Source organism: Convolutriloba macropyga, unplaced genomic scaffold (assembly GCF_964194025.1).
Source record: "Convolutriloba macropyga unplaced genomic scaffold, txConMacr16.3 SCAFFOLD_1047, whole genome shotgun sequence".
NCBI classification, from domain to species: Eukaryota; Metazoa; Xenacoelomorpha; order Acoela; family Convolutidae; genus Convolutriloba; species Convolutriloba macropyga.
In genome coordinates, this window is record NW_027450565.1 from 1 (window position 1) to 21688 (window position 21688).

Below are 21688 nucleotides of genomic sequence, written 5' to 3' on the forward strand. Positions count from 1 at the left end.
CTTTTAACATATTTTACTCAATACTCAATCGAGACAGATTTATGCTAAAAAAAATTTTAAAACTTTATCAATTCGTATTTCAGCTCATTATTGATTTGCCTACATTGTTTTAGATTATGCCTTTGCTTTACTCTACAAAATTCCGCACTGCTTCTGTCAGCCCAGTCCTTGTTCTTTCAGCCATTATTATAGTTACATTTTTTACCATGTTTCCACCGTCACCCTCGCCTTCAACAAACAAGTTTATGCCAAAAACCGCTGAAAAATTAGTTCAATCTGTCATTTACAGTAGCTCGAAACCGAATTTAACAACCGAAAACATTATTTTTACCAACTTTGGAGCCGTTAGACGAACCTTTTCTGAAATTATAACAATGTGTGTTAGTACAAACAGTGTGGATAGAAAAGTTAATTTTTTGGACATGAGTATGATCTTTGTTCGGGAGAGATTGCTACTTTTACAGCAAACGAGTGAACAATTCAGGCTACAGGTACAGAGATTTTCAAATGTCGAGAGGAGCTTTGATACTCTGAATCTGGATAAGAGCAGTAACAAAGCATTTGAGTCCAACTTGGCGGACTTTTTTGCAGAAGTTGGAAACTGGCTGGACGGAATTACGGAAAAGTATGAGCAAATTATGAGCAAGAATATTAAAGAGTGTTCATCCGAAATGGCAAGATTTGAGAGGAAGATTTCACGTCAAATCTATGAGACACAACACGGCGAATTGTGTAAAAAGAACACCAAAGTCCTTCTGTTGAGGGAAACAACCACTATTTTTTCCCTGAGGAACAAAATACCCCAATCGAGACCAGATGGTTATTTTGTAAGATTTTGCAGGAATCCTGCAAAAACTGCCTATCTTGCAGGATCTGGCAGAAAATTGGTTATCTTACAAGACTTGGCAGAAAAATTGTTATCATGTAAGTTCTGACAGAAAAATGGTTATCTTGCAAGATTCTTGCAAGTTCGTTCCGGTCGAGCTGTCCTCTTATTGGCTCTCACTCATGCAACATATTTCATTTTGAGGAAAAATTTACATAAGAATCAGTTGCTTGTTTTTAAGAAAAATGATAGATTTAAATTAAATAGATTTTAAATCTGGGAATATGAATTATCTGAAGAAAGCAAATTAAAATCTGCCTTTGAGAACTGTTAAAACAAAAAAAAAACACTTTCAAACAATCTTTTCCTTCAATTTTATCAAGATTTACATAACTACACGCCCAGATTACCTTTTTCGATGAAAAAAGTATATGATAATCTTCTTTGCATCTTAAAATTCAATTCAACTCCTTACGCTTAACTTTACTTGCTAATGCCCAAAAAATGTGATCATTCACGGCTTGTCTTTTTTCTTTGAGCTTCGAAGTACTTTAGAAGAGCTTTCGTGCAAATCTCTTGCTGTCAGAAATTCTCGCATTAATCAATTCATCTTGTGCAAAAAATGGATATATTAGAGGATTCTGATAGAGAAAAGATTATCTTGCAAGATTCTGGCAGAAAATAGGTTATCTTGCAAGATTCTGGCAGAAATCTTGCAAGAATATGCATAATTTTGCAAGATTTCTGCCTGATTCTTGCAAGATATGCATTTTTCTGTCAGAATCTTGCGAAATAACCATTTTTCTGCCAGAATCTTGCAAAATAGCAACTTTTCTGCCAGAATAAGATAACCATTCAATTTCGACCTGGGTAATTAAGTTTAGTAAGTTTTTTGGTTTAAACAGAGTGTGCATTAGACTCTTGAAATATTTGTTAGTGGATTGAAACTGGGATGAAGGCTAAGTAAAAAATTTAATAACAAGTGTCGGAAAGCAGATGAGTTGTAACTTAGACACCAAAAAAAAACAAAAAGTGCCCCATAACACTGAAAAAGACTAAATTTTTTGAAGCATTAAAAGCACGACTTTGTTCCGAAGAAGTGAGTGCTTCTTCGAGGTGCTAACAACATAAGACACATTTTTCTTAGTACAAATTAAAAAATTGTTGTCTTTAATTATGCTTGCCCATCTCAATTATCAAAAGCATTTTTTGAAGAAAATCAAAAGGCAACCTCCGAAAACTAATTAAAAGAAATAAAACTAAACAAAAAACACACTTTATATTTACATAAAAAATATTTTTTGAAGTGTATACCTCATGTGAAGTTTTATTTCTAGTTGTTGAGAAAGTTTTTTAATAAATTTTTTAATTTGTAGTATTGATTCAAAACAAATGCTCTAACGACCTTAGAATTCTTGATGTAAAAAGCTTAGCGACGCACCTTTACACAAGAAATAAAAACTTTTAACTTCAAAATTCATTTCTGAGTATCCTATTTTGAATACTTTCACTCCTCTCGAAACACTTTTTCAAACAAAGTTGAAAAGTCTGTCTTAAAATACTTGTATATATTTTTTAAATTTTGATGCCTGTGAAAAATTTTTGTTTAAAGAAACCATAAATATTATGTTTCAAACCTTTGGAAGAATTTTAGTCTAAAAAGATTTCAAAACAACAGAAAAACTTAAAAAAGTTGCTTTATAAATAAGAAACTCCACTCATAACGCTCCTAATTTTTAATTAACTGTGAACTAAAAACAAAGATACTGCAGAAAAAGATTTCATGCAGTAAGTTAAAGTTGTATAGATATCATTTTTTTTAATCAATTACTTTTAAATTACTTTGTTTTCTTATTACTCATTTGCATGATTTATATCGTGGTTCCATTTAAATCAATTAGCCAGTCATGTTTCAATCTGAATCAATTAGTCCATTTTCGATTTCAAAATGCGGTTACAAATTGTCAATTCGCTCTTTTTTGTTCATTCCTTTGCTCAAGTATTACTGTACCTTCTTTACTTTTGACTTTTTCGCTTTCGAACTCCCTTCTCATTGGGTGAGTTTAAAGCAAATTAATCATGAAGAGCTGTCACTTCTGTTGGTGACACATATCCAGGACTAGTTACTTTTGTCTTTTTCACTTTCTAACTCCCCTCTCATTGGGTGAGTTTAAAGCAAATTAATCATGAAGAACTGTCACTTCTATTTGGGAGGCACATACCCAGGACTAGTTACAAGCATCCGTGGACATTATTTAGGCGAAACGGGTAACTATCATGTTTGCGTTCCCACGCATTAATTGGATTGAAAGGGATTGAGTCAGTCAGTTGATCGCAACACTAGAACCTTCCGAGAAAGCGTTTCTTCCATCCCCTAGACAAGCTATTCTCCTAATTGTCCTTCGCGAGGTTTCAGACCAACCGCCAAGAACTTCAAATGATAGCGGCAAAAAATTCACTCCGGCTTCTCTGCAGTCAGCGTCATGGGCAGCTAGTTTGCGGTCGTCAGCATATGTTAACGCATAACCGGGTGTATCCGCCGCATTTGCAATGATTGTTGATTGCAGGGATGACACCAATGTTACATCGAGCGCTGCTGATTTGCCTTGCGTCCAGGAGGGTAGAAATACGTCTGCAGGTCGGGATTGGTTGGTGCTGCTAATGTTCTTTTTTTTCAAGCGAAGGGCTCAAACTTGCAGAGACACAAGAAGAGAAAATTTTATCTCTCAGACGGTCGTGACGATGAATATTATCTCCTCGTCCTCCACAAGTTAACGAATGGTCACCGTATATATCGATGACACCATTTTTACAGTAGGGACAATTTCGGGGAGCATCATATATAGGGATACCCAATCTACATTTGACGCAATTTTGAAACTCTTCCGTTTCCAGATGCAGTCCCAGTGCGGATATAGGGGGCGTTGTTAACCAAGCGCCTGCATTGGGAGCAAGAAGAGACTGCAACCGAGCTCTTTCTCGCACATTTATTGCCTGTGATAGAAGACCATTGAGTGACTTTTGATCAAACTTTTCCTGAATTTTCTTCTGAACTCTCCTATCTACATCTTGCAATCCAACAAGGCAATTCGCGTTAACTTCATTTTCCAGAGTGGGTTTCATCCCAAGAAGAGCTTCCACTGTAGACTAAACGGACTCCACTGAACTAATAAAAGCAGCTAGATGTTGGTCACTTGAGCATCTCAAACCCAATCCACCCAACTTGATAGGCAAATTTGCTTGTTTCCAATTGCTGCACGTAACATTTCCCTTGATTAATGTTTCTAAGCAATCTCTCTGTGCATTGTCAAAATGAAGTAAGACTTTAGTAGCTGAGGGGCTTGGCTTAACTGTGCGTAGAGAGTACAACATTTTGGGGGTACCAAAACAAATTTTAAGTATGCCATAAGCAGCATGAGGATCGTCAAGTTGCTGTAAGCGATCTAGGAGAGGCTCAATTTTCTCCACCCTCTTGGATAAAAACTTTGGAATGATGAGTCTCAGTTCCAATTGGCGCCCTGAGTACTTCAAAACCTTCGGGATCAGCACGCCTAATGTTTTGATCTAAAGTGCTCATGGTTTGGGGAGACCACAATATACATTTTGAGGTCTTTACGTTGAAACCCAAATCTTTGCCTTCACTTTCCAAAATATCTAAGATATGCAATAATTCGGCTTCAGTTCCCGCCAGAATGCCGTCGTCAAGATACCAAGAGTTCTGTAAGAGCATGGGGACTTCCTGCTTAATCTTGTTAACGAGAGGCATGAGAGCTAAAGAAAACAAAAGTGGCCCCAGAGGATCACCTTTTTGCACCCCACTTTCACTCTTTATGGCCTGACCGTTGTAGAACAGTGAACTGTGTTTTGCGTAGCACGAGCTAACAAACGGATATATACTTGGTATTTGTTTCAGGCATTCTGATAAAACTCCCTGTCGTTTGATAGAATTGAAAGCGTTTTCAAAATCTATCTGGAGGACTCCTAAGCCTTCTCTCTTTCCACACTCTTCATATATTAGCTTTGTTGCGTGGATAATAGATTCCGCCCCTCCCCTTATGGCAACTCCAAGTTGATTTGGACAGAAAATTTCTAATGCTTCCTCCTTAGCAAAGGAAACAAGACATTTAGCCACAAGACGACGGAAAACTTCTTCGACAGCAATGGGTCGTACACCTGTTTTCTTTTTCGTCAAAGCTGTAAGAGAGGCGTTACAGAAAGTTGGGCCAACGTCATTTGGAAAGCCACTAGCTGAACAGAAGTTGATTAGGCTGGTGAGTTTTTGCATCGCGATTCTGGACTGTTCAGGGTTATTGCAGCGAATGGCGTTTGATAGATGCTCAGGATACATCATGCTTGGACCGGCTGCAGTGCCTTTGGGGAAGGAAGACAACATGTCATTGACAACTTTCTCTGAGAATTGATATCCCAAGCACAACTCATCAATGACCGGTAGAATCGGCTCTTTTTCTTTAGGATGCAGAGAGCAAAGGTCTTGTTTCTAAGCAATCCCTCTGTGCATTGTCAAAAAGAAATAAGACTTTAGTAACTGAGGGGCTTGGCTTAACTGTGCGTAGAGAGTACAACATTTTGGGGGTACCAATACAAATTTTAAGTATGCCATAAGCAGCATGAGGATCGTCAAGTTGCTGTAAGCGATCTAGGAGAGGCTCAATTTTCTCCACCCTCTTGGATAAAACTTTGGCATGATGAGTCTCAGTTCCAATTGGCGCCCCGAGTACTTCAAAACCTTCGGGATCAGCACGCCTAATGTTTTGATCTAAAGTGCTCATGGTTTGGGGATACCACAATATACATTTTGAGGTCTTTACGTTGAAACCCAAATCTTTGCCTTCACTATCCAAAATATCTAAGATATGCAATAATTCGGCTTCAGTTCCCGCCAGAATGCCGTCGTCGAGATACCAAGAGTTCTGTAAGAGCATGGGGACTTCCTGCTTAATCTTGTTAACGAGAGGCATGAGAGCTAAAGAAAACAAAAGTGGCCCCAGAGGATCACCTTGTTGCACCCCACTTTCACTCTTTATGGCCTGACCGTTGTAGAACAGTGAACTGTGTTTTGCGTAGCACGAGCTAACAAACGGATATATACTTGGTATTTGTTTCAGGCATTCTGATAAAACTCTCTGTCGTTTGATAGAATTGAAAGCGTTTTCAAAATCTATCTGGAGGACTCTTAAGCCTTCTCTCTTTCCACACTCTTCATATATTAGCTTTGTTGCGTGGATAATAGATTCCGCCCCTCCCCTTATGGCAACTCCAGGTTGATTTGGACAGAAAATTTCTAATGCTTCCTCCTTAGCAAAGGAAACAAGACATTTAGCCACAAGACGACGGAAAACTTCTCCGACAGCAATGGGTCGTACACCTGTTTTCTTTTTCGTCAAAGCTGTAAGAGAGGCGTTACAGAAAGTTGGGCCAACGTCAGTTGGAAAGCCACTAGCTGAACAGAAGTTGATTAGGCTGGTGAGTTTTTGCATTGCGATTCTGGACTGTTCAGGGTTATTGCAGCGAATGGCGTTTGATAGATGCTGAGGATGCATCATGCTTGGACCGGCTGCAGTACCTTTGGGGAAGGAAGACAACATGTCATTGACAACTTTCTCTGAGAATTGATATCCCAAGCACAACTCATCAATGACCGGTAGAATCGGCTCTTTTTCTTTAGGATGCAGAGAGCAAAGATCTTTGTAGGTTTTCTCATTGGAAGGTGCAAGTCCGTCTGAGCTTAAAATTTTTACAGCTTTTCCAAAAAGGCCTTGATGACATAGTCTCTTCGCTCTTTCCAACATTTTATTTTCGTTCTGACTCGATGTTTTCCTTGCTTTTTTGGCTGCTCTGGACAGAATAGCTTCGTTCCACAAAGTCCCTCTGTCGCCATTTTCCCATCGAGCAATGCGCTCATTGATAAGTTTTTCGTTCTGGAACCTGTGTTTTCCACCTCCACGTGAAGCTGTGCGCAAGATACATTTAGAAGAGGCCAGAAGGTTTTTCCAGTTTTCTATATCTGTTGGATTTGTATGACATTTTGACCAAATCTCTGTTATGAACTTCGACCATCGCAGTCGAGCTTTAATGGGAACGTGTCTAATTGTGGGTACAAATGTTCTGGAAATAATTTCTATGTCTGGTAGTGTGTTGTTTGTCAGGTCGGGGGGAGCGTCATTTGATGGCTGATTGGGGTCACTGACTAGTTTGTCGATTTCCTCTTGGGCCATAATCGTTAGATTTCTTGACTTTGTGCTGTATAGTTTTGAGAGTTTTGCTTCGAAACTATGATAAGCCCAAATTGACTTGGAGTCGAACACTCCGTCGTCTTTGGAGTTGTATCCCAAATAATGAATTTTCGTTTTGGAGCCTGTGTGTTCAACAACTTTGCTGCGATAAAGTCTTCCGTTTTTGTCGGGGAAAAAGACAATTGTGCCTACTGGAAAACGACACTGGGGGTTGAATTCATCTTCCCCACTTTGACCCGACACCTAAGGATTTGATGAGGAAAAACTTAAATATTTCTGGCTGTTTTGAGTTATGTTGACATAGTCCTGTGTACTTTTTTGGCTGTCCCCCAACGAAGCTGATGTAGCTTGTGTGCTTCGGCCCATTTTCCCCTTGAACTTTTTAGGTTGCTTAATAAATTTTATTTTTATAGTTGTAGCTCTTATTTACGTAAAACATTTTGTGTCGATACAGTTTGTTTGTTTCATAATTTTGTTTATAGAATCTAAATTTCATTGAAATGTATACAATAAAACTAAGAAAAATTTATTATACCGTAAGACTGAGATATCTGTTGGTTGTGACCCATTTTTTTCAATGCAAATGGAAATCTGTTGGAGCTGAGAACAGCCTCTCCTCCTAAAACAAAAAAATTCCAAACGAAATATTAGGAAGACCAGCTGCCATTATAATTTAATCAGCTAATCATGAGATTTTTATGTTTTATAATCAACTTTTCAATCAGATTGAGCATCAACAAATTTCACTTTAGTTTTCAATTACTGTTGTAAATCCCTAGTTATCACGCAACTGGCAATATGCTAAGAACAAACTTAACCAGAACAATTTTGGCTTGTTTCCTTGCAGTGATGTTGGCAAAAATGGTAATACTGGCATGGCTAAGAGCCTGGGAATGGGAACGATTTTACACCGTATAGAAACCTGTCTAGCAGTGGCTCTGCAAACTGGTTCCTCTTGCCTTATAGACGACTCCCATTTTCCATACGATCGTGGAAATTTGGGCAAATATTACGAAGATCTAAAAATTTGTTCATCAGGGGAGCAACGAAAAGAACCGGAACGGTTCATTTCAGTTCGATCACCAAAATACCTTAGATACATCTTAAACGTCCCAGCAGAGGTTAAAAGATCACTGGAATTTTGCCACGAAGATACAGCTGGCTGGTATAGAGGCGTCATTTTGAAACACATGTTACATTTAAGGGATATATTCTGTTTCGGCTCCCCGTGTTTTTTTAAGAACCCAGTTACAAATTATATGTGGTTATATAGCACGTTACAATGTAAATAATAGCACGTGCGCCTGGGGGTCATAAAAGATTTATGCTCACTAAGTTGGGGGGCCGAAACATAATAGATCCCATTTAAGTTATCATTCGGAGCAGTCAATTGCGAAACTCTTGAGAGACAGTCGGTTAATGGATGCGGACGTTGATATACCTCAGATCACTTCCGTCCACATACGAAGCACTGAAAAAAGAAAACTTGAAAAAGTTTTACCAGCACACCAGGCAACTGTTTATTTCCTCGCTGAATACTCCCGTACCTAACATTAAGGTAAAGTCTCTGAAATTGTTCTGAATCAGTACTGACTGTCACTGAGCCGCAGGTGCGGTCTTTCGAAGTTATTGTTTGAATCAATAACTACGAACCGAAGCCTACCCGTCAAACAGTTACAAAATTAACAAAAACCTACTTGATACCAAAAGATTAACATATCAGACAAAAAAATGAAAAAGAATTGGAAAACGTAGCGAATTTGAGTACTGAAGTCCCAGAAACAATATATTTGTTAATTTTTCTATAATTCAAAACTACGAGCTATAAACTACTCTAAAATGTTAACATAACACTTGAAAACTAAGGGAAACAAATCATATAAAACGAAAGAAAAATGGCAAAAACTGATCCAAACAATTAGACAACTAATGATTTTGAAAGTCCGAAAACTAAGATCTGCAAGCCGACAAGAGGAACTAATCAGCCATAAGAATCAAAAGAAACATCAAAATTGAGGTCCTCGTTAAAAAACATGAATTTGTTCAAAATCGTGAATTAATCACAATAAATTTAAATACAGCATCGAACAAATCAAAACAATCAAAACAGAAGTAGAAATGAAAAAAAATGTTATTAACTAGTAAGTTGTTTTTGGGTGTTAAAGATTTTGAAATCACAAACGACTAAACAAAACGTAAAATGAACAATAGCAAAAAAACAATTGAATGGTAAAGAACAAAATCTGACATCAGTAATTTAGGCCCTCAAATTGCTGATGAATGGGTAACAAAAATGTTCTGAAAAACATCCGATCAAAAATTTGATAAAATGTTGGTAATTGAATTCAAAATTTTCAACTTGACCAAAGATCTCGATGCTCTGGTTTGTTTATGTTTTTTTTCGAAGCAAGTAAATCGGTTTTCCTTCGAAGCATAAGTGGAGTAGAGTGTACACGAAAGATAAGGATATTTGAAACAAAAAAAGCTACGAGTCATCCAAGCATCCATTTATATTATTTCAAGTATGAAAACAACTTGTGATGATTTAGATGACCATTACCAAAATGTTGCCTTCAAATGCCAAAGTTGAGAACATTGCAAATTGCAACAATGTTGAGACAATAAACATGAGGCAAAATCTTACAACTTTTAGAGGATGATCTGAAAAGAGAAACTTGATGTCCCCGTTGATCATCCTTGCTTTTTTTGTATTTATACAAAAAAATTGATTCTATCTCTCTCTCACTCTCTCTTTAAAAGGTTACGGTTCTGAAAAATCTTATTGCTCTTTATTTAATTTGATAGAGAAGATGAGACTAGGGACAATTAAAGAAGATTAAATGGAAATTGAGTATTTTTTTTTATACGCTGGCTGTAACAAGCATCAACGTATCATTCAAAATTATTCAACTTATTATTTCAGATACATTACCTGGCTATTTTCAGATTTTTTGAATACAGTCCCTCGAGTTTACACTATTTTCCACGACCTGCTTGAGGATAAACAGTCCTTGTCACTCTTATTCCAGGTCGCCACTGTTGTGCGTGGTCACTAACCGAGATACTGAAAAATTTATTAAAAATAAATGGTTTGAGCTTACTGTGATTAAATGGAAATAAACTTATGAGTGTCCAAGAAATATTTGGACGATTAATTCTGAGCTGCATTTAGCTAGAAAGTTGAACATTTGCCACAATGGTTTTAGTGGTTCAATTTTTGTTCTTTTTGAAAAGGAAAAGACAAACCTGCCCTTACCACTGACCTGCTAGGTTATGTCCACAACAATAAATGACTAAACAAATAATAACAACTTATCATATTTAAAGAGATAGTTGCTTCATGTAGGTTTTTTAACGAGTAGGTAAAAATAAAACAGCGCGGAAAAAACAGCTGCCTTGATAGTATTTGATGGCCCTCAAATACTTGTGTTTGGTTCGAAAACACTTATGTAGAACCAAAGTTACATGGGTAGCTACAGACGATAACAAGAACTGGTTTGATTTTGACGCTCAGATAAAAAACGATGACACTTCCCTGAATGAGTTCAAAACATTTGGTCTCAACGTTAGTGAACAAGCGGAGCGGTTCAGTCCTCACTCACTTCTGCAGTTTTTAACTGATGTTCGGGCTATAGCCAATGCCAAGTAGGTATCTATTATCTTCTATACATAAAATGTTGATTAATCGTTAACGCAAGATAACTGCATCTTTCCAAAAAAAAATATACAAAAACAATTGATTTGGGATTTTACAAAGATTGTTTTCTGATTGGTATCAAAAGGGAAGACTTTCTTCATTTTTTTCCAGTTCGTCCCTTGTTTGATTCTAGGGATCCAAATATTTGAGATTTTGATATTTGGAAGAGGATTAGACAAAAACAATGATCCGCCAATTTTTTTCGGGCGAACAAATTTTCAAAGGAATCCTGATGCATTTAATTTTAGTTTGCATACCTATCAACAGCTATCTCTCCATCACGACTTGCCAGAGTAATTCTTTGATTAAAAGCATTGATTTCATATTATTTTGCGCCCTTTTAATGAAAAAGCAGAGGTTGCGTTTTTCTTGATATCAAATTAATTTCACTATTTTCAAGAAAAAGAGTTTTTTATGTTCATTTCTGGATACAAAAAAATTTTTCTTCTGACGTCAAAAATTAAAAATCTATTTTTTAATTTCCGAAATGAATATTGGGCATTTTCTGTATTTCAAGCCAGATGTGAATTCCTGACTTTTGAACATGATTTTATATATTTGATGTTTTTTCACCTTTTAACAATATTATCATTTTAAATCAAAGTTCAACAATGTTGCAAAACAATGTTAAATTGAAGCAGTGATTGGTCACACCGAGACAGGAAGACGGTGCTGGAAAAAATGCCTCTATGTGCTCTCGTAATACAAAAAAATTCATAAACTCTTTCTAGGTGTTTTTTCTTATTTCAAATTGTCTTTAGTTTTTGTAGTATTTAAAGCTTTCTAGCATTTGGAAAAGTATATGGTTCAAAGTAGTTGTTTTTGCAGCTTTTTGATTGATTTGATTGAGTTGTTTTGAGTTGTTTGGCAGCTCTTTGAGTTGTTTTGGTAAATATTATGGAGTAATTGTTTGCAGATTGTGGTGGATTTTTTTCTAATTTGTCGCGTTTTTTGCTGTTTTCTTCTGAATTCCTGTGCGCGCTACCTTTTACTGTTCAATTTTTTACTCGGAATTTTTCTAGAGGCGTTGTTTGAAGTCAATATAAGTTATAAAGGGTAATTTTCATTAAAAATTAATGTAAACTTCTAATTTTTTAGTTTTTGTTTGTTCTTCGCTTTCTTATATTATAAAAGTGTTGGATTGGTCTATGCTTGAGAAGAAATATAAACTTTTTTTAAAAAAATGGTTTGAAAGTAAAATCTTGGCAATTTTTTCATAATTTAAAGCAAAATGTATTTCAAATTCTGCAGAAAAAGTTACTTTTTTGACTTTGTCCTAAATAATTTCTTCCCCCTTACCTCTGTTTTCTCTACTTTAATTTTCTTTGCTGGGTTGTTCTGTTCTTTTGTAGTCGCTTAACAAATGAAAACTAAATGTGTTTTGCCAATAGTTGCGTTTGAGTTCCAATTTATGAAGTTTTTTAGCAGATGCTTTATCATTATCTCTGGTCAGATACTTTTTCATTGTTCATTGTCATGTTATTGTCTGATTGGTGTATTTAAGAAGGATAATCATTATGTCAATTAGGGAAGTCAATTTTCTCCTTCGAGTCGTTTCCGGATTTCTTCTGGCTATGTCTTATTTCATGATTTTTGAAGACAAATTGAACTGATGATTTCGGCTACTCCGAAACAGGGAGTGAAAAAATGAGTGGTTTTGCGGCATGAGTTTTTTTCTATTTTTTATGTATGGTGAGAAAACGGTACAAGAACAAAAATTTGTGTTCTCGCGAGTTTTTTTTGTATTCACTTGCGGCTTTTTCGCTTTGATGTATTTCTGTTTCTTCGACAGGATTTTTTTAAATAGTTTTTCCCATTAAGTCAGAGTCTATTCGAGCTCTAGTGTTTTGTTCAGTCAATGAATTTTTTTGAACTGTAGGTCAGGACTTGTCTTGTTACGTTTCTTTTCAGATAGACTGTTTTAGGTGGTTGATCAGTTTTTTTGTGTGTTTGAATAACATTTATGTTTTTCAAAAAAAATGCGGTGTATTTAAGCAATGTACGAGACATTTTTTATATTTGAACTTTTTTCCAGCAACGTTCCACAATTTTCAGCAATATTTTGTGTGTTTTAACAGGCTGACTGTAGGAACAATGTTTTCAAATCTGCTAATGTACGCATATGAGATGAAAGCTGTGGATGACCCCTTTGTTTCCGACCGAACTCTCTCCCTGGATTACTACTATTTTCCCTTTATCAGAGGAGGAAACATCAACTTCCAACTTATAAGCCCAAACTTCCTTTTCTTGGAATCCCCTCCAACTGAGTGGCCACAAAAGCTTACAATAAACGGGGAAGGAGTGTCAACAAGCTTTGTTCATTCTGTGATTGAAAAACCTAGAGGTAAAGGTACTCCAAGTCCAGCTATCAGAGGTGGCTTTCTGAAAGTCAGATTTATAGATAGCACCATTTATGCTCATGAGTTCTATACGCCATATTTCAACATGCGCAAAGTTACAGAAACTCCGTGAAACTTTGGAAAACTCGAACTGTTGCTTTAATCCAAAAACAACTAATGGGCTTTGATGTGCGTGCATGTTTGAACAAATTATTGGTATCAGACACCCTGTTCCCTTTTCTGTTTTTGACCCCCCAAGCTTATATAGTGGGCATGTACCCTTTCCACCCATGTATAACTTTCTGCATTCGTGCAATTTTTAACTTTTACAGATCAACTTGCTGTACAATAATACATAATTTGGAGCTGGAGTGTTACAAAAAGCGCATAGGGGTGGATCGGGGGGTGTCTGCTGAAATAGAATAATAGGATGCATCCAATTAATGACTGCTTTTGTGCACTAATTGTGGATACGATTAAAAAAACTTCGGGAGTGGAGGGAGGGATGGAGAGGGGGGGCCTTTTTGATCCATGATAGACAATTAAATAAAAACTCTAAACTAAATAAAAATTGTAAAATTGATTGTAAATATATTGATTGTACGATATAACAAGTTATTCCTGAAAGTTTGAAAATTTAGCAGAGGAAGATGTATTAATATGCAAAATTTTAATTCCTAAATCTTTCAGATTAGCCCAAAACAATCCAAACAATTGATACGGCTATAAACCACGGTTACTTCTTTTAGCCAGTGATACACCATTTGTATTAAAAATTACTTTTATTTTATGATTTGATTCAACTAATGCTTTTCAATATTTCACTGATTAATTGAACTGTTTTATCAAGTTTTTTCAGCTGTCAATTGATGCTCTGATAGCTGATAGCGAACTCTAACACCTGGCGTTTCAGGACAACCACAAAATGTGAAGCCATTCTGTAACCACGAACAGTTAAAAACATAAATATATATAAAAGTACTTAAATTTCTTCGTTTGAATCAAATGATTCTATTAAATTTTTCACTGATTAATTGGATTTTTATATCAAGACCTTTTCAGCTATACATTGCACTTCTGGTGGTAGATAGCAAAATCGAACTTCTGACGTTCTGACGTTTATAGACAACCACTTAACAGGAAAAATAGAATCAGAGTTTGAAGCCATTCTGTAACCAAGTACAGTTGAAAACAAAAATAAACCTAAATTAGGATAAAAAATTCTGTAAAATCGTGTCTATAAATCGCAGTTTTATCAGTTACTAAAATTAAATCTGGTTTTCTGAAAAAAGTACTTTCTTCGATTGATTTTAAAATTTTTCCGTAATTCAATGAACAATTAAACTTTTTACTAAAGGCTTCAGTTTCAAATTGAATTTCTACGAGTCAATATCTACTGCATTGGCTAACAGCTGCAAAGCTTGTATAAATTTTGTAACACTGCTTAAAAGTACTGAAAACTTCTAGTGTTTATCGCAAACCACCGGCACAAAAATAAACCCAAACTTTTTTCCAGCAGAATTACGTAACTTCATTTAAACTTCAAAATTAAATCATTAGCTTTCAGGTATAAAAACATCATAATTTATGGAAATCACCTGCTGGTTATGTATATTGGAATTTCTGGAACGTGCGTGTTGTACATATAAGTGTGGACAACGCTGACAGTAGGAACAACCTTCAAATTCGCTCAAAAGTGGATATATCCGTCATATTTATCCACATTGCTTAATTTTTTTTTGTCCACAGAAAATGTTTCTAATTTTTACCAACCATAATTTTAACGAAGATGTTTAGCCTTGTAGGATTTTTAAAAAAATAACCAAAAAATGGAAAAAATCAAAATCTATGTTTTGATATTCAAATCAACATCTTTTTAAGATGTCGTCCGTCCATTCAAAATGCTTTTTTGAAGTCTATAGTTGGTCAATGAGTCAGATTTGTCAGAACTGTTTAGCTAAAACAAAGCGGTTTTACTCTTAGTATAAATTTTTCGACATACCTTAAGCAATTATTCTGTTCAGATTGAAGCCTAAATCAAGCTATTAAAATATTTTCAAAAAAACAGAAATCTAAATTTAAGTTTTGAAATTCAAATTAATATCTTTTTGAGATGCTTTCTTGAAAAATGCTTTCAAAATGCTTTTCAAAATGCTATTTTGAATTAAATAATTGGCCAATGCGTCAAATTTGTCAGAACTGATAAGCTGAAACAAAGCTGTGTTACTTTTAGTATATATGTTTCATCACTTAGCGTCACAACTACTCACAATTCACGTTTTAGACGAAATGTGGTTAAAAGTGAAATGTGGTTACACCATTTGTATTAAAAATTACTTTTATTTTATGATTTGATTCAACTAATGCTTTTCAATATTTCACTGATTAATTGAACTGTTTTATCCAGTTTTTTCAGCTGTCAATTGATGCTCTGATAGCTGATAGCGAAATCTAACACCTGGCGTTTCAGGACAACCACAAAATGTGAAGCCATTCTGTAACCACGAACAGTTAAAAACATAAATATATATAAAAGTACTTAAATTTCTTCGTTTGAATCAAATGATTCTATTAAATTTTTCACTGATTAATTGGATTTTTATATCAAGACCTTTTCAGCTATACATTGCACTTCTGGTGGTAGATAGCAAAATCGAACTTCTGACGTTCTGACGTTTATAGACAACCACTTAACAGGAAAAATAGAATCAGAGTTTGAAGCCATTCTGTAACCAAGTACAGTTGAAAACAAAAATAAACCTAAATTAGGATAAAAAATTCTGTAAAATCGTGTCTATAAATCGCAGTTTTATCAGTTACTAAAATTAAATCTGGTTTTTTGAAAAAAGTACTTTCTTCGATTGATTTTAAAATTTTTCCGTAATTCGATGAACAATTAAACTTTTTACTAAAGGCTTCAGTTTCAAATTGAATTTCTACGAGTCAATATCTACTACATTGGCCAACAGCTGCAAAGCTTGTATAAAATTTGTAACACTGCTTAAAAGTACTGACAACTTCTAGTGTTTATCGCAAACCACCGGCACAAAAATAAACCCAAACTTTTTTCCAGCAGAATTACGTAACTTCATTTAAACTTCAAAATGAAATCATTAGCTTTCAGGTATAAAAACATCAAAATTTATGGAAGTCACCTGCTGGTTATGTATAATGGAATTTCTGGAACGTGCGTGTTGTACATATAAGTGTGGACAACGCTGACAGTAGGAACAACCTTCAAATTCGCTCAAAAGTGGATATATCCGTCACATTTATCCACATTGCTTAAATCTTCTGCGTTTGTTTTGTCCACAGAAAATGTTTCTAATTTTTAACAACCATAATTTTAACGAAGATGTTTAGCACTGTAGGATTTTTAATAAAATAACCAAAAAATGGAAAAAAAAAATCAAAATCTATGTTTTGATATTCAAATCAACATCTTTTTAAGATGTCGTCCGTCCATTCAAAATGCTTTTTTGAAGTCTATAGTTGGTCAATGAGTCAAATTTGTCAGAACTGGTTAGCTAAAACAAAGCGGTTTTACTCTTAGTATATATTTTTCGACATACCTTAAGCAATTCTTCTGTTCAGATTGAAGCCTAAATCAAGCTATTAAAATATTTTCAAAAAAACAAAAATCAAAATTTAAGTTTTGAAATTCAAATTAATATCTTTTTAAGATGCTTTCTTGAAAAATGCTTTCAAAATGTTTTTCAAAATGCTTTTTTGAATTAAATAATTGGCCAATGCGTCAAATTTGTCAGAACTGATAAGCTGAAACAAAGCTGTGTTACTCTAACTATATATCTTTCATCACTTAGCGTCACAACTACTCACAATTCACGTTTTAGGCGAAATGTGGTTAAAAGTGACAAAAGAATGTCACATATGTCGGCACAAGGCAAAAATTTCTAGCAGAGTACATTTGCCGAAGTAATGTAACCTGCTAATGCAACATTTTTACAATGCGATGAATTCAATAGTGAAGGCTGAAATGAAGACGAAAAAAGTTAGTATATAGTGTCTTCGAACACAAAATGTTAAACGTTCTTAGGTTTCTTCACGTTTTTGGGATTTTGAATCGAAGTGTCTACGTATTATTTGAATACAAATCAGTTCACTCCAATGCCTTTGTTGATCTTTCTATTTGTTTCACAGTTGAACACTTTAATCAGCTTAAATGTGAGAAATATAGCATTTCTTGTTATTTTTTTCCTTTCCTTGATTTTTTGGCCTCTGTTGTGAGGAAAAATGAAATTTTCCTTTTCCCAAAACCTATAATATATTCTTAAGAAAAATTTAAAAATTTGATTTGCATTGGCGCTCCTCTTTACCAATAGAAAATATGGATAGTATTTAAGTTTTGTTTTTTTTTACAATCCAAGGAATTGGTATTGTAGTGTTGCTCTGTTGTTTTCTAAAGAATCTTTTCACATTTTTAATTCCAAACGGAAGTAAAACCGGAGAATTGATGAGAGCCATGATGGGTCATAGGATGCAAAAAAAATTACGTTCCTGAACATTAATCCTAGAACAGATTTTGTTCACAAGCAGCTTTTTGACCTCTTCTTGTTGCCGGTTTCTCTTCGGACTTTTGAAATCTTCTTTAGGATGCGTGTGTTCCAACAATACATATTTTCAGTTGAACAAATTTGTAAATAGGCAGCTAATATTTTTTAATTACTTTGATGCAATCTATCGTCAAAAAATGTAAGTACTATGTGTGTTTTGCTCTTGATTATTTCATTTTGTTGCATAGCAGTTAGTCCACATAATCCTGTTGCAAAGCTGCTATAGACCTACTGCTGATGCAAAAACAAGTTTTGCTGTTGGTAGCTCATGGTTCTTATGACTTTATCCTTACAGATTCTGACAATTTTTAGGTGAAGTTTTCAGTTTCACTCCTGTTTTTTTTTGTTATATAATTCACCTATTTTGCTGACGTTTCGGTGGCCTTCTGGTTAGCCATTACAAAAACTTTTTTTGTTTTCAGTTTCTGCTTTTATTAGCTAAGTGGCTTTAAAATTACGTGTCTCCGGCAAATAATAGTAATTTTGTAGGTTTGGGCGACAATTGTCTTTTTTGTCCACTCTTCAAAAAACCCACCCAGTGAAACGAAACTTGATACACATTGCCATGTCATGTAACAACTTGCCAACTCGCGCAAAACTTGGCACATCTTGCCAAAATCTTGATAGACAAAATTTCTTGGAACACCTTGATAAGATCTTGGCAAGATCTTATCAAGACATGTCAAGAAATTTTCTTGGCGTAACCTGATAATATCTTGATAATTCTTGACAAGTAGAAAATTTATTCTAAGCAACCCGAAGTGAGGGGGTGGAAATATGAACCGGGAATCCAGAGAAAAATCGGCCAAAACCAGACAAACCAGACACAAAATTAGCTATGACTCGAAGTAGTGAGAATTAGCATTGCGTGACAATTAGCAACTAGTGGTGAAAATAAACAAAAAAATAATAAGTCACATCCATTTCAATGACAAAACACGAAATTGACTTATCATGTAGAACAGCTTAATTGTTGCTTCCATATCAGGCTATTACTTTTAATAATTCTTAGAAAACGATTTTTGAAGTCATTTGTCCTCTGCTATCGATAACTGCTCTTAATTGACCTACATCATTGCTAAAGTTATTATCTGATTTGATCGAGGGGAGTAATTACCGATCAGAATGCAGTAATTACTCTTAACCTCAACATTATGTTTTTAAATTGCTCTCTTCAAGATTTTTCTTATTTAAGCAAACTTTTTTGTCCTCGGATTCTCTAATCCGTTTCTGCTGGTCAATTATCAATGAAAAGACATTTCATCCCAGAAACAGCGGGTTTTAAATGAGTTCAACCAATTGTTTGTTGATTTCCGCACAAAAATTCAAAAAATTGTGAAAGGCGAAAGTCTTTAAAAAAGTGAGGGTAAAATAAATGATAGACGCTTTTCGGTATAAAATCAACTGAGACAAGTTTCTGTAATTACAATTAGAAAAAGTTGGTAACATGGCACATCAATTTCAATGACAAAGCAGGAAAATAACTTGTCGGGTAGACTTCAGGTTTGTTACTTTAATATCACGCCGTTACTTTTATTATTTCTTAGAAAAGTATTGTTACTTTGTCCTCAACTCTACCTAATTGAACTTATTGTCCGATGTGATTGAGAGGAGTAATTAACGATCAGCATGTAGAAATTGCTCTTTCCTCAACGTTATGTTTTTAAACTGCTTTCACCAGGTTTTTTTCTGATTTGAGCAAACTTTTTTGTCCTCGGAATCTCGAATCCGTTTCTGCAGGTCAACTATCAAGATCTGTAGATCCATTTCATTGACAAAAAAACGAAATTAAATTATCAAATAGAACTGCAGAATTGATAATTTAAAATCAAGCGATTACATTTATTTTTTCTTAGAAAATTCTTTGGAAGTCGTTTGTCCACTGATCTTGCCAATTGCAGTTATTTGACACATAACCTTGTTAAAATTAATATCTTTTTCAATTAGAGGAGTAAATACCGATAACAGATTAGGGATCGCTCTTATCCTCAACGTTATGTTTTTAAAGTGCTCTCTTCAAAACTGCTTAAAGTCTTGCCAATTGCAGTTATTTGACACACAACCTTGTTAAAATTAATATCTTTTTCAATTAGAGGAGTAAATACCGATAACAGTTTCGGGATCGCTCTTATCCTCAACGTTATGCTTTTAAACTGCTCGGTCAAATTTTAAACGTTTTGTTTTGAATTTGCTTTTTTAAGCAAAATTTTTTTCGTGGGTTTATTGAATCAGTTCCTTAAAAAATGAACTTATTAATGTTTTCTGATTCATAAAGCCAAAAAACAAAGACGAAAAACCTTCAATTGCGATGACCAAACATGAATTTTTGAATTGTTCGTTCCTTTTTTAGTTTCTCTGACGCTATTGGAAAATTTGAACAATATTTTGATTTGAAATGACAATGAATGCATATATGCATATGTTTTGTGAAAGCAATTAGCAATTTTGTTACGGAGTGTTGAAAGCAATTGCTTCACCATTAATTGTTATTTTTCATTTTATTTTGATCTTTTACTTGATTCAGAGCCTTCACAGAGAAGAAAACCAGGTGGATAAGATAGTATGTAACAGATATCAAAGCAAAATCGGCATTTGCTCAGGAAAGAAATTGTTTTATCACATTGAGAAAGACACTTAATGTTTTGTACTTTTTCGAATTTCTCATTCAATTTTTGACAAAAACGAGTGATTATTGGCCTAATCTGTTGCTATTATGACGTTCTTCTCTGGAATGGCTAGTCACAGTAAAGAATAACTTTTCTTTAGAACTGATATTCAATGATGAATGCGGAAAAACAAATCTTTTTTTTCAAATTTCATGGCTGAGTGGTGTTTTGCGCAATTGAACAAGTTTTTCGGCGTGCGTTTTGTGTTTTCTAGACACTATTTGAGCTGTTGAAGTTAAATGTATTGCTTAGTTCTACCAACATGGGATCATTGTGTTGGTATTGTAATTGTCCAGCTCATCCAATAATTTTTTACCCTAATTCGGCTTGGTAAAAAAAAAATTTTAATTGGTGAATTTGAAAAAACTCACCATTTTAGGTGATAATGGAGTCCCCAAGAATGAATATCCCAAAATACCTTAGCATCCCTACATATATGAGTTCGCTGGATTCCGCTGATAGTGGTGTGTATCCCCATATATATTTTCTATATGGTTGTATGGAGTTGAGTGGGTCAATTTCTGCCCTGTAAGCGCCGAACCTCGATTATCGGCCATTTTCGGCAATTTCAGCGGTGACATAAAGTTGGAATTTTTTGTGCCAAGATTAAGTTTTATAGTGTTTTGGATTGCTCAGTAGATGAGGAGTATCCCTATAAACATATTGTACTATTTTTTCACAAGTTTTGATGGTTTATTTTAGCGAAACTTGAACTATGGTAATCAAAATCGGTCATTTGACTAAATGAATGAGTCAAGTGGTGTTTTCTTACAATTGAACACGTTTTGGGCGTGCTTTTTGTGTTTTCTGGGCAATATTTAGGTTCTTGAGGCTATTTGTATCAATTAATGGGGTTAATTCAGCATTTTTTTTTCAACGAGTTCATCAAATTTGTGTGGATGTTGTTTTATGTCAAAACACACAAAACATCATAGCATTCATGGTGAGGTAGAAAGCTTTTTCCCACTTCACCATGAAGGTTTGCCGCGACCTAGAAAGCGGAAGTTGACCAGATTTACACCCACAAGTACATCGGGAACGCTGTTGTTTTATATCGGTTCCGGCGATCTTGGGTTTCGCTATTAGCCCAAAAATTGGGGTGAAAAATATTATTTTATTAAAATACTCTAAAGTGCTGAACCAAATTTAGTCGCATTTTGTAGACACTGAACCCCTCTTGCAGTAAGTGGTTGGTTTCTCAAATCAGTCTTATCAGAAAGTTTTTAATGTTTAAATTTGAAAAAAAGTCGAATTTTTGGGCTGTTCTGGGTGACCCAAATTTTTGGTACTACGAAACAGCTGATTTAAGTTATAAGTTATAGTTCTTTAGCT

At 34.8% G+C, this 21688-nt stretch overlaps 1 protein-coding gene across 1 annotated transcript; it reads left to right on the forward strand.

The window, feature by feature from the left end:
* Nucleotides 1–8445: 8445 nt before the first annotated feature.
* LOC142355995 (uncharacterized) lies at nt 8446–13443 on the forward strand. Its single transcript, XM_075407991.1, has 3 exons — nt 8446–8592; nt 10484–10725; nt 12856–13443. The coding sequence occupies exons 1-3, from the start codon at nt 8500–8502 to the stop codon at nt 13247–13249; spliced, it is 729 nt and encodes a 242-aa protein (XP_075264106.1). The 5' UTR covers nt 8446–8499; the 3' UTR covers nt 13250–13443.
* Nucleotides 13444–21688: the final 8245 nt, after the last annotated feature.

Bases quoted from the DNA above. Each gene is read 5' to 3' on its own strand.
- LOC142355995 (XM_075407991.1), top strand. From the start codon at position 8,500: ATGGATGCGGACGTTGATATACCTCAGATCACTTCCGTCCACATACGA. The intron at 8,593-10,483 runs GCAACTGTTTAT...CTGCCTTGATAG, and splicing joins AAGTTTTACCAGCACACCAG to TATTTGATGGCCCTCAAATA. The intron at 10,726-12,855 runs GTAGGTATCTAT...GTGTTTTAACAG, and splicing joins CGGGCTATAGCCAATGCCAA to GCTGACTGTAGGAACAATGT.